Source organism: Notolepis coatsorum (genome assembly GCF_963971535.1).
Source record: "Notolepis coatsorum genome assembly, chromosome: 4".
Taxonomy (NCBI): domain Eukaryota; kingdom Metazoa; phylum Chordata; class Actinopteri; order Aulopiformes; family Paralepididae; genus Notolepis; species Notolepis coatsorum.
The window spans coordinates 43,746,311-43,758,715 of record NC_140168.1 but is presented as its reverse complement, the minus strand read 5'-3'; the positions used below and the strand labels follow the sequence as shown (position 1 = coordinate 43,758,715).

General features: G+C 44.0%; 1 protein-coding gene across 2 annotated transcripts in view; it reads right to left on the bottom strand.

Moving 5' to 3' along the window:
- Positions 1-4,653: 4,653 nt before the first annotated feature.
- LOC311227184 (homocysteine-responsive endoplasmic reticulum-resident ubiquitin-like domain member 2 protein) overlaps positions 4,654-12,405 on the bottom strand; it is a 33,733-nt gene continuing 25,981 nt past the window's right edge. For both annotated transcript variants that reach the window (XM_084312732.1, XM_084312733.1), the window contains exon 9: positions 4,654-6,588. In XM_084312732.1, coding sequence (XP_084168858.1) covers positions 6,421-6,588 — 168 coding nt within the window. In that variant the 3' untranslated portion in view covers positions 4,654-6,420. The remainder of the gene's footprint in view (positions 6,589-12,405) is intronic.

Here is a 12,405-nt window from a genome sequence, read left to right as displayed (position 1 = left end):
CAGATACTGGTATAGAGTGTTATGTGATTTTTCATATGCACAATGCACATCATACTCAGTGCTGGGTTGACTTGGAACTGATCTAGAACCTGCACACAATGCTCCAAAGTATGAATGAATGAATGAAAACTTTATTTAACAGATTGCAGAATGGGTACAATACAGTACGGCTCAATACACACAATTGTTAAGGGGATGCAGACCAGAGAAAGACGTTTGTCTTGTTTACATCAGGGTCCCCCATTTTCAATTCATATCGACATTTATGATATACACAACATACATGACATTTATGGCATAGGGACATACAGGTATTTAGTACTGATACATTTGTGACATAAACGGTATTCAAATATACAGCACTGTTACCCATAGATCCTGACAGAGTATATACATATGATGGGGAGGGGACTGTACATTAGGAGGGGATTGGTGGGTGGGAGAGAAATATACATACGGTGGGGAGGAGACTGTACATTTGGAGGGGGTGGGTGGGTGGGAGAGAAATATACATACGGCGGGGAGAGAATATATACATGCGGTGGGGAGGAGACTGTCTATTAGGAGGTGGTGGGGGGTTTGGGCATTTATGTGGCCATGCAGTTTCGAATTGCAACCTCCCGTAGGTGCTCTTTAAGAGCGGTTTTGAATGTGATGAATGTTTGAATGTTTGAATGTGTTGAAGGGATTCACATTCCTTTACAGCTTTGGGTAGGGCGTTCCACATTGATGTGGCATAATTGCGAAACGTGTTTAGTCCCTTGTTTGAGCCGAATCTGGGTTTAACATGATTTGTTGAACTTCCTCTGGTGTAGTGGTTGTGGTATTCACTGACCTTTGGGAAGTATTTCGACATGTACTGTACATGGGTACCTTAGTCGTATAGTGTATCTTGTAGACCAGGCCCATTGCAAGTACACGTTACATTTATGTAAAAAAGATTACGACAATGTTTGAACCCCGCAATTAAAAGTCAAAGATATCAACTGGTTTCGTATCGCACCCATCACCTGGCTGACTACTCAGGGGTATTATAGTATGCCATCTAGTGGGCGGATACATATGTCATGCCTGTCATGCCCTTCCAGGGATATTACTCAATATTTAAACAATACATAAAGGACCGCATTCATTCTTTTTTTAAGATAGACATATCTATCAAAGAAACAAACTAAATAAATACCCATATATGAGATGCATAGAAAACTCTTTATATTTTCATTACAGTGCAAATTGAACATGAAAATATCACTCATAACCAAATGCACCCCTTTGTTTGTACTATATAGTGCGTCATCTAATCCTTAATGTAATTGACCTGTTTTGGTAAAACAGATGGTAAAAAAGCAAACTGACCTAGCAACAGACATTTCCTGCAAGGAAGCAGACATGGCCACAGCACAATTCAGGGATCAGTGTGAAGAGACTAGGGCTGTCCCCGACTAAGGATTTGTATAGTCGACTTTGATTGGCCAAAATATGTAGACTATAAAAGAAATAAAATAATATATATTAAAAAAAGTGATCATTCCATTTGGGCTGTGGGGGGTACTTAATGTCTGAAGGAGTCGACTGAAGGCTTCTTGTTCTCTGCGAAAGCATGCAATTGGTCCACTGATGGATACATCTTGATATTTGTCTGGTCTAGTCAGTGTGTTCATTAGATGGGTGAAATCCTCTTTCAGTGCATCTGTGCCCGTTTTCTTAGGCAGTTAGCCTCGCTGGTATGCGCACCATTAGCCACGCTTCTAGGCCTCTTTGCTTTTGGAAAAAATTATAAAAGAAAAATAATTTAAAAAATGTTTGCATTCGACTAAGAGTTTGGCAGTCGACTACGGCTCCTTTCGATCCATTAGTCGACTATTCGAAGACATGTCCTCAGACGTCAAGAGACAAGGGAGTAGCAGGGATTTAGATAACAGCTCAGTTGCTTTTTTTTCCTTTTTTTCTCGAGGACTTGATGACATGAACAGAAGAACTGCTTGACCTCCATAATTCTAAGGGCCAGACAAGAGGGGTGGATTTATTTCTTCATGTTCATATTGAAGTAAGACAGACTTGTTGATGTTATGATGGCCTTATGCAAGCTTATATTTCATATAAATCAAACTGGGCAGCAGGGGGTGGATTTACATAAGCTGTGATATTGTAAATACGTATGCAAAGACAGAGAATAAGGATACCAGAAAGAATAATGAGAAGAGCACTTGGAACAATATTGCACTAAAAATAAATGTTCTCATAATGCAGTACATTTGTAGATGCATTCTTTTTGTCATATCCTCAACCTTTGAAAGACAACTGAGTCACTCAGAACATCCCAATATTGGCCCTGGGTGTAAAAGGTTTGGACACAACGGATTTAAGGTCTACAGTTCATTAATGATCATCATTTAAATGTACCTGTAATATTAGGCCAAGCTAATCAACTTACCAAGGATAACAGTGATCACAATATTCACAAACTCTCTCTGAGGCTGCGGTTACACTAGGGGCATTTCATGTAGTATTTCGCTTTTCAGAACGCTGCGTATTGGCAGGCAAGTAAGAGTTAAGTTAGACGTCGTTTTGTCTCGTCTACTATATACATGTAGTACAATGCCAAAGCAGTAGGTGGCGATGTAGTTCAAACATGAAGGCCATTTTCAACCAATCAGAAAGGTTGAACGACACTCCACATCCTGCTCAAAATATCAAAAGCCACCATCTTTATACCTCGCATGAGCCATTTAGCCACATAGCATTTATTTTTCAGCAAGAAATAAAGTGCAATAAACAAAAACGGATACATTCACTGTGTTCTGCCTCATTTGTTGATGATTTGTTGATGAAACAAAACTAACATCAACACAATTGACCACCAAGAGCGGAGTTTAGTCTCACAAAAATATCGCCGATTTTGTTAGCTTACATGCTCACGTGATTGGGATATGCCAGTATAACAGTATAGCATTGTGGCTAGCAGCGAAGTAACGTTAATGCTAGCAGAATGAATGGATGTAAACGCTATTTAACAGATTGCAGAATGGGTACAATACAATGCGGCTTAATACAATTGTTAAGGGAATGCAGACTGTTGTAGCTTGTTATATTAATCAGCGTCCCCAGAGAGATAGCTCAACTTGACTAACAGGGTCTGAAAGTAACGTTAGCTAGGTAGCTAACGTTAGCTCACGAGCGACGCTAGCCAGCCAGCACCTGCGAAAACGAATGCCAAACTGATGATATCGGACGTTGATATCAGGAGCTATCAGTAGCTAGATAACATTAGACAACGGCGGCACGGTGGTGTAGTGGTTAACACTGTCGCCTCACAGCAAGAAGGTCCAGGGTCTATTCCCGCTTGGGGACCAGGTTTCCGCCTTGCCAGGTACCCAGGTGGGGTATCTCCCGGGCCTTTCTGTGTGGAGTTTGCATGTTCTTCCCGTGCTCGCAAGGGTTTCCCCCCCGATAAGATAAACCCAATGGAAAAACATGCACAACAACAGATCGCTAACGCTGTGGCGTCCTTGACGAAGATGGGCAGGAGCACTTGGATTGGTCCCCGGGCGCGGCCCTCGCCGACGCCTGTCTGCTCCCGGCTGCCCTTGGGGGGAAGGACGACGGGATGGGTTAATCGCAGAGACGAATCGCATCGGCGATCCTACAAAGACAATGCATGCGTGTGTTCCGGTGTGTGTGTGTGTGTGCTAACCGCTAAACATTGAGGATAATTGCATGCCAATTAAAGACCTCTGAACAGGTCCTGCATTATTATTATTATTATATGTATTAAACTAAATTGAATAGATGACTGGGCCATTTTGTTTAATGCTTGTTATGTTGAAAGAGGAGCTCTGAGCTGCTCATGCAGTAGACCAGGGGTGCCCAACCTTTTTTGAACCAAGATCTACTTTTTAATTTACCACCTAGCCGAGAGCTACCAGCCAAAATTGTATATTGTAAGTCATTTGAGGCTTTATAAAAGCAGCATAATGAACACAAATCTGTCAGTGCCGAGTCCGACCTCATCTTAAATAACAAACAGCATTGCTTGTTGTAGTTAACAAGGAGAGGCAGAGTTGATTTTGCAAAAAAAAAAAAATGTATAATCAAATTTTATTAATCAAGATCTACTTGAAATCAGCCCGCGATCGACTGGTTGGGCACCACTGCAGTAGACTCTTGCGTGGTAAGGGTTTGTTGACATGACATGGGTCTGGGAGGGGGAGAATTTGGCGTCTGTCTCTACTGCGCATGGGCATTGGGCAGAACGGCCCCGTATCCAGCTCGCACCATTGTTGGCGAGTTTCCAAAACGAAAACACCTTTTCAGCGTTCCCGCTAGGGAAACGCGTTTTCCTGCCAAAACTGTGTTTCTTTTTAACTTGGACATGCAAACGTAATCATTCAGCAACAAAACGTTGCTGTTTTAGCCCAGTGTAACCATGGATGCCTAGTTTCTCCTTGATGAAATGCCATTCCATATCTCAGGAGAATGGAATGTGTTCATTAAATGCCATGCCATGGCTGTCTCAACTGTAGTTGTATTGTTCTTTCACAGAATAACAAACATAATTACAAATAAAATGAAAACCATGGATATCACAGAATTATACAAAATAATTGAAAGTACAGGCTAATAAAATTATAATCACAATACTAATATTTGGACCAAAATGTTTTCTTATTTATTTCTGACAGAATCCAAACAAAATTAAAATACAATAAATGTCTTTTCTCTAGATAACGTTTTCCATGATTAGGCCTATATTTACACAACTAACAGTTATATTCTTCAGTACAATTCACAAGTGTAAATGTCAGGCCTAAGAATTTGCACGGTTCAAAAAACCAATTCGAAATTACGACATGAAGTTCAATTTCAGGAGCATTGAAATTAAATACAGCTTAGCCCTTCGTATTCAGCTATTTAACTTAGATCACACAAGTACCTGCTGTTGTACTTACTGCATATCATACAGCCCCGTCTCTACACCCCGACCTCAGCATATCATACAGCCCCGTCTCTACACCCCGACCTCAGCATATCATACAGCCCCGTCTCTACACCCCGACCTCAGCATATCATACAGCCCCGTCTCTACACCCCGACCTCAGCATATCATACAGCCCCGTCTCTACACCCCGACCTCAGCATATCATACAGCCCCGTCTCTACACCCCGACCTCAGCATATCATACAGCCCCGTCTCTACACCCCGACCTCAGCATATCATACAGCCCCGTCTCTACACCCCGACCTCAGCATATCATACAGCCCCGTCTCTACACCCCGACCTCACCCACCTCAGCATATTACTTTTATGACAATAATTAATGAACACAGGCCTGATCATAGCCACGTCCCATCACTGGTTGCTTCAGAATTTCGGGGGAAAAAGTGGCCATTTCAAACTGAATAGTCAGTTGGTAAATATATCATACAGATACAAATAAATTCAACAAATATTTCAACAACTATATAAACACTCGCTCAATTTGCTAAAGAGAAGTAGTGCCATTTTCATGATACAATATTACAAAGGTTTCCACTTGCCAATCAATATGGCATATCATTGTAACAGATCATATTCATCAATCTAACCTTAAGAAACTTTTTATTACTGCTCTAGTAGTTTCCAAGAACTAACAAATGGTTATTTTGTTCAGCAGTCACATTATATTTGTTGTCATTCCACAATTCAGAACCCATTCGTCTTTGTTTCAGACATAGCATGTCCTCTGTAATGTCCAGTAGTTCCATCCACTCGTAACTCCGTTGGGCAGAAGTGACCTTCCCGTCCCATTTCAGATGGGTCCATCATGACAAGGTCAGTCTTTAATGGTTTAGTCTCAGAATCTCAAGATATCAGAGATGTGAAAGAAACCGCTGGGTTGTTAAATGTTGCTCTGCAACAAAAAATTGCAAAAGGTTCCCAGAAGGAGTTCAAAAAAATTTAAACGCCTGTGTCTGAGCTGCTAGTATATTCTACACACATAAAGTACAGTGTACTATATACTGTTGGAGCGCACTGTCGAGTAGTACAAGAAACACGGTACGTGCGTCATACTACATACAAAATACAACATTCTTGGCGGACCCGTGTGGCCAGACGGAAGTACCCATTAAGTTTAGCCAAAAACAAACAAAAAACACACACACATTAACATCTTCAGTCACAGCTTCAGTGACATGTTTGCTTGGGATATTTCTGCTGACCGGAAATGACAACACCACGAACAGCCTGGCGCAAAGGATTGCGGGACAGACACTATAGCAACCACTATAGCAACCATACTTCAAATGTTGGACCTTTTTTAGTATTCATACAAATCTCTTTCATATACTGTATTTGCATACCAACAGAAGACATACTGAAAACCGCATACAAATAGTATGCAGCAGCATGCTGGGAGCGCTGGGCCTGGTGCCTTGAGTTCAGTTAGCGGCGTTGGGCGGGCCCTCTGGGATGAGTGACATGAAGAAGGTGATGATGAAGGACCAGGTGGAGGAGAGGAAGCCGGCCTGGGGGACACCGTTGGGATCCTCTGCTGCTTCCTCTCCACTCTCCCCATCTTCCTCTAAGGCTTCGTCCATCACCCGCTCCTGAGCAAGACAGAAGAGACAGTACATCACGTAAAGCAATACACAGCCAGCTGGTGGAAAACTGTCCTACACTGTAATTATAATAATCTTAACTACCCGCCTCATACTATAGCCTACCCATGTACAGGTTTCCGCGTTGCCAGGTAGGGTATCTCCCTCCCGATGAGTCATGCCAGTCTCACACATTCGAGTTTCATGTTGGAGTCGAAAAATATATACGTATATATATTTTTTTCTTTTTTTAAGTGAAGCAAACCATTCTTATTTAATACATTTTTATATTTAGAGGCAGCCTAATTTCCATAGCCTAATTGATCTAAAAGATGCACATGCTACTGTTTCTGTTTGTTTATTAAAACCGGTTGATAGGCCAATGCAATGCTGTTATTATAGGCTACGATGGTGAATGGTGTCATTTTGATTTATTGTCGGTCAGCTGAGCCGGTCAACGTTCTGAAGGATTAGCTGAAGTGCCTATTTATGTGCAATACCCTTTGATCTTAATGATCCATTCTATTCAAAATAATAACAGAATTGAACTGAAACTGAACATTTTAACTGAATTTAAACTAAAACAGAAAATAAGAATTTCGTGTATTTTTGTGGGGGGGGGGGGGGGCTCTGGGTTCATCCTGTGGTCTTGATGGCTAATTTGCAGTCACAAGCTGGTGCACAACCTCTCTCTCTCTCAGCACACTATACAAAACGAATCCATCTACTGTGCACCCGCACATACAGCGATCATCCATGATTTAGCGCAACTTTTCACCACAACACAATGCTTGCTAGTGCAAAACATTAATTACAAAACTACAGCGCGCCTGCTGTATGCCTGAGAACATCTATTACGCTCTCCTCCACTTTCACTTGCTCGCTCTAAGGGTGTGTTCACATCTGAAAGTCCAGGGATAGTCCGGACTTTCCGTGGATAGTCCGGACTTTCTGGTGGACCAAATGTGAAAATGATACATTGTTTGATTTGGTCTGCGTTCACACTACCCTGTTTGGTGCGGATCTAATTTGTAAACAAAGGACATGCTGTCGCCAAGTCGTTCATCTATTGGACTAGCACTCACAAACATAACAGTTGCCGACAGCGTCTCTTGTGATAAAGCAGAGAGATACTGTCATTACGAGCGTGGCGCAAGTCGACTAGAGAGTAGAGATATAGAGAGAGAGAGAGAGAGAGAGCGAGAGAGAGAGAGAGAGAGAGCGAGAGAGAGAGGACGAGAGAGACTGTCCGCGCGCGGCGCCAGTCTAGAGAGACAGAGAGAGGAAGAGAGAGAGAGAGAGAGAGAGAGAGAGGCAGAGAGAGAGAGAGGACGAGAGAGACTGTCCGCGCGCGGCGCCAGTCTAGAGAGACAGAGAGAGGAAGAGAGAGAGAGAGAGAGAGAGAGGCAGAGAGAGGCAGAGAGAGAGAGAGAGAGAGGACGAGAGAGACTGTCCGCGCGCCTGTCATTCATTTGAGTTGGGTCGCGCGCAAGCTGTCACTTGGCGCTGTCAAGTTGGGTCGCGCGACCACCGCCACTAGGCACCTGTCACTCATTTCAGTCATTTGCTCTAGATTAGATACTATATAAAGTTCATTTTGCGTTCACACCGACAGCAAACGAACCATGGTCCACTTTGAAACGAACCGAGTCCCAACTTTTCAAGAGGACCATGGTTCGGTTGTTTGGTCCTCATTATAGTTCGGTTTGCGTTCATACCTGTACAAACCAAACGGACTATCGATCTAAAGGGACCATGGTCCACTTAAAGGGACCATGGTCCACTTAAAGTGGACCAAACAGAGTAGGTGTGAACGCGCCGTAAGAGTGATTGCTGAGTGAACCTTCCTGAGAACATCTATTCCTCCCAAATCCTCTCTCTCTCTCTCTCTCGCTCACTCAATTGACGCAATGAGCAGGAGGTAGAGCGGTCGTCTGGTAATCAGAAGGTTCCTGGTTCAATTCCGGCTCCTCCTGGCAGCATGTTGATGTGTCCTTGAGCAAGACACTTAACCCCTAACTGCTTCCGATGAGCAGGTTGCCACCTTGCATGGTTAGTTGGTTACCTCCGCTGTCGGTGTGTGAATGTTTTTATTTTTTTATCCACTTTTTCTCCCATTTTCTATATTTTCTCCCATCCCAATTTCGTATCATCCAATTCAACCCTCCCCTGTCACGGACACTGTTTCTTGCCTCCCACAAGCCGGCTGCAATGTGGACTAAGTCATACATAGCACAAGTCCCCTCCGGTACTTGAGGTAACAGCAGTCGCATCTTTTCACCTGCGCAGCTCGATCTCTCAGTGGCGAGGAGTAACGCGTGGGAGGCTCATGCTGCCCCCGACACTTCCTGATTCTACTGCGCAGGCGCACCAACCGACCTGTAGGAGTCGCTGTCCACAACGCCTGATCCCCACCCATCAGTTTCCCACCCCCTAATACGACCAATGTGTATTAGTACGGACGACCAGCTAAACTGAAAGCAAATGTGGAGCGCTGGGCTCGAACTGACGAGCCCAGCGTCTCCAGCATTTCGTGGCGAGTGCCTTGCCCACTACGCCACGTAGCCGCCTGTCGGTGTGTGAATGTTTGAGTGAGTGGGTGATGTCAACCATGTCAACCTAATGCTTGTGGGACACCACTAGGGGGCAGAGCGGCTAAGAGTGCCTGACAATTAATTAATTAGTGAGTGAGTGAGTGAGTGAGTACATACATTTTCAATTTGCAAGGTGTGCTCTACATCTCTTAATTCTAATACTTTAAACAATGTTGTTAAGAATAGTTAAATACACACTGCATAATATATAGAATTGTAGTGTGACTAAGTAGTGTGAAAACAACACCAATCCCAGGGTGCTCAAAGCATGTGTGGAGCAGCTGGCAGCACCGCTCCAACATCTCTTGAACCTCTCCCTGAGGCTGGAGAGGGTGCCCCAGCTCTGGAAGACCTCCTGCATTGTCCCGGGGCCCAAGAAGGGACGACCCAGTACCCTCAATGACTACAGGCCAGTCGCTCTGACGTCACACGTCATGAAGACGTTCGAGAGACTGGTCCTGCAACACCTCAAGCCCCTGGTGTGTGACTCCCTCGACCCCCTGCAGTTTGCATACCAGGCCAAAATCGGGGTGGAGGACGCCATCATCTATATATGCTCCACAGAGCTTACACGCACCTGGAGAAGCCGCGCAGCTCAGTGAGGATTATGTTCTTCGACTTCTCCAGTGCCTTCAACACCATCCAGCCGTCAAGCTCTCCGTGATGCAGCTGGAGCACGGCTTGGTGGCCTGGATCAAGGACTACCGCAAGACCGCAGTACTACTGACAGACCGCAGTACCTCAGACTAAAGGACAGTCAGTCTGACGTACTGGTGAGCAACACTGGCGCCCCCCAAGGAACTGTGCTGTCACCCTTCCTCTTCACCTTCTATACCTCAGACTTCTGCCACAACTCAAGCGGGTGCCACCTGCAGAAGTTCTCTGACGACTCCTCCATCGTAAGCTACAATCACCGACGATGAGGAGTATATAGAGCCCTGGTGGAGAGCTTTGTGGGGTGGAGTGACAGCAACCACCTCCAACTCAACACCAGTAAAACTAAGGAGCTGGTGGTGGACTTCCGGAGGGGCAAGAAGAGGCCCCCCCCGATTCCCATCACCATCCGAGGGGATGAGGTGGTGGTGGTGGAGTCATATAAGTTCCTTGGGGTACATCTGAACAATAAACTGGACTGGTCGGACAACACAGAGGCCCTCTACAGGAAGGGACAGAGCAGGCTGTTATTCCTGAGGAGACTCAGGTCCTTCAACGTTTGCAATAGACTGCTGCAGTCATTCTACCAGTCTGTAGTGGCCAGTGTCCTCTTCTATGCTGTGGCATGCTGGGGGGGCTAGATCAACTCGAGGGAAACCAACAAACTGAACAAGCTGGTGAGAAAGGCTAGCTCCGTGGTGGGAGTCGAGCTGGTCAGACTAGAGGTGATGGAAGAGAGGGGGATGAGAAGGAAGCTGGCTGCTATCCTGGAGAATCCCTCCCACCCCCTCTATGACGCGCTAGTCAAGATGAGAAGCACGTTCAGTCACAGACTCATACCCAGCAGAGCCTGAGGTGTGGCCAGCAGAGCCTGAGGTGTGGCCAGCATAGCTATTAGCAACCCCCCTCCCCCTGTACCCACTCAACTCCAAATCAAATCAGACCAAAACTAAAACATTTAAACAAAGTGCAATATCAAGTGAGGCTCTTTTTACCTAGAGGGTGCCATTTGATGGCATTACAGATTCTACACTTAAGTTCATCTCATTATATATTACAGCCGGGACCAGCGAGACTATATGTTAGATACATGGGTATTGGGTAATGCATCATTCACATATAGGTAATAGCACTTAACTATATGAATCAAGTTGTTGAAATCAATGTTAAAGGTGCCATCTGTAATTCAAAGGTTAGAAACAAATGCCCACAGCTGAAAGTCAAACCATGGGATTGGAGACGTGTTTTCATTCTCAAACTGATACCGTAAGTCTGTTTCTATGTGACCACTAGACCCAAGCTTTTAATGCATTTTCATGCTTTAACTGGTTCTGCGCCAAAAACGAGTATACTCGTTATTGCCGTCCAACCGTGGAGCACCAACAACGAGTAAACTAGTTTTTATGATCGTTATTTCTTTTATTAGCTATATCCATTCATAATTCATGGCTGCAGCTTCTGCAGACCCTGTCTGAGCTGGCAGACGGTCAACACCGCCCTCTACTGCATTTCTACCAAAGGTAGCCGCATTTCTGGCAGACGCTCTCCGATTGGCCGACGCCAGTTTCTACACTGGTTAAGCTTAGGCAATCTTCGAAGTTGGTTAAGGTTAGGCAAGTTCTTTCGACGGTTAAGCTTAGGCACTCTTTCGAAGTTGGTTAAGGTTAGAGTTTGTCTTAGAGCATGGCGATAGAATGCCAGGTAGTTTGCAGGCTGTTTGACGTGGAAATGGGCAAAGACACAGCTCGTCACGCTATTGGGCGCACATGTCACATGACCAGAAACGTCTGCCAGAAACGCGGTCGAAGCACATTTCATATAGACACGAGACATAATACCAATAATCTAGCGTTGATTTCAGGATGATTAGATAATCAGCCGAAAAATTACAATGTGATAACTGGATTACGCTAAAATGCCTTTTTCTCGTCCTTCATGGGATTTACTCAGAATCACCCAAACCATACTCCTATTCAAAACGGTATAAAACGGAAATGTACGGATTAAAAAACAATCTGTTTTTTGCATGTTGACCAGAAGCAACTCACTGACAGTCGACGGCGTTATTAGATCGATAGCTATAATATAAAATATAGTTTTAGGACTCGCAAGTTTGGCATTCTAAAACTATATCCATTGAATAAAGACCTGGCGCTGAAGGGGTATCAGCGCCCCCTGCTGCTGGCGTCCAATGTGTTAAGTGTTAAGTGTTTTGTTTATATTAATGTTTGAAAACAATCATTATTTTAAGTTGTGAAAGTTAGAAAAGGCTCATTACCCATTTACAAGTCAAAGTAATCAAGAATATGCATGTTGCATACAGACAATATGGTAAACTAAATTACAGATCATTGATATGTATTATAGTGACACATTCTGGTTAAGGATTGTACAACTAACGTTACAATATAATTTTTTTCAAATCATTCAAACTAGTCATTGATTGATTACACAGTCATGGGAAGACATAATGCTATTTCATTTTTATCATGTTATAAATATACTAAAAGGTCTGAGGAGTAAAGAGTTAAATAGCACAGGACACAAAACTCACATGGGGAAACAATTGCACTTGATT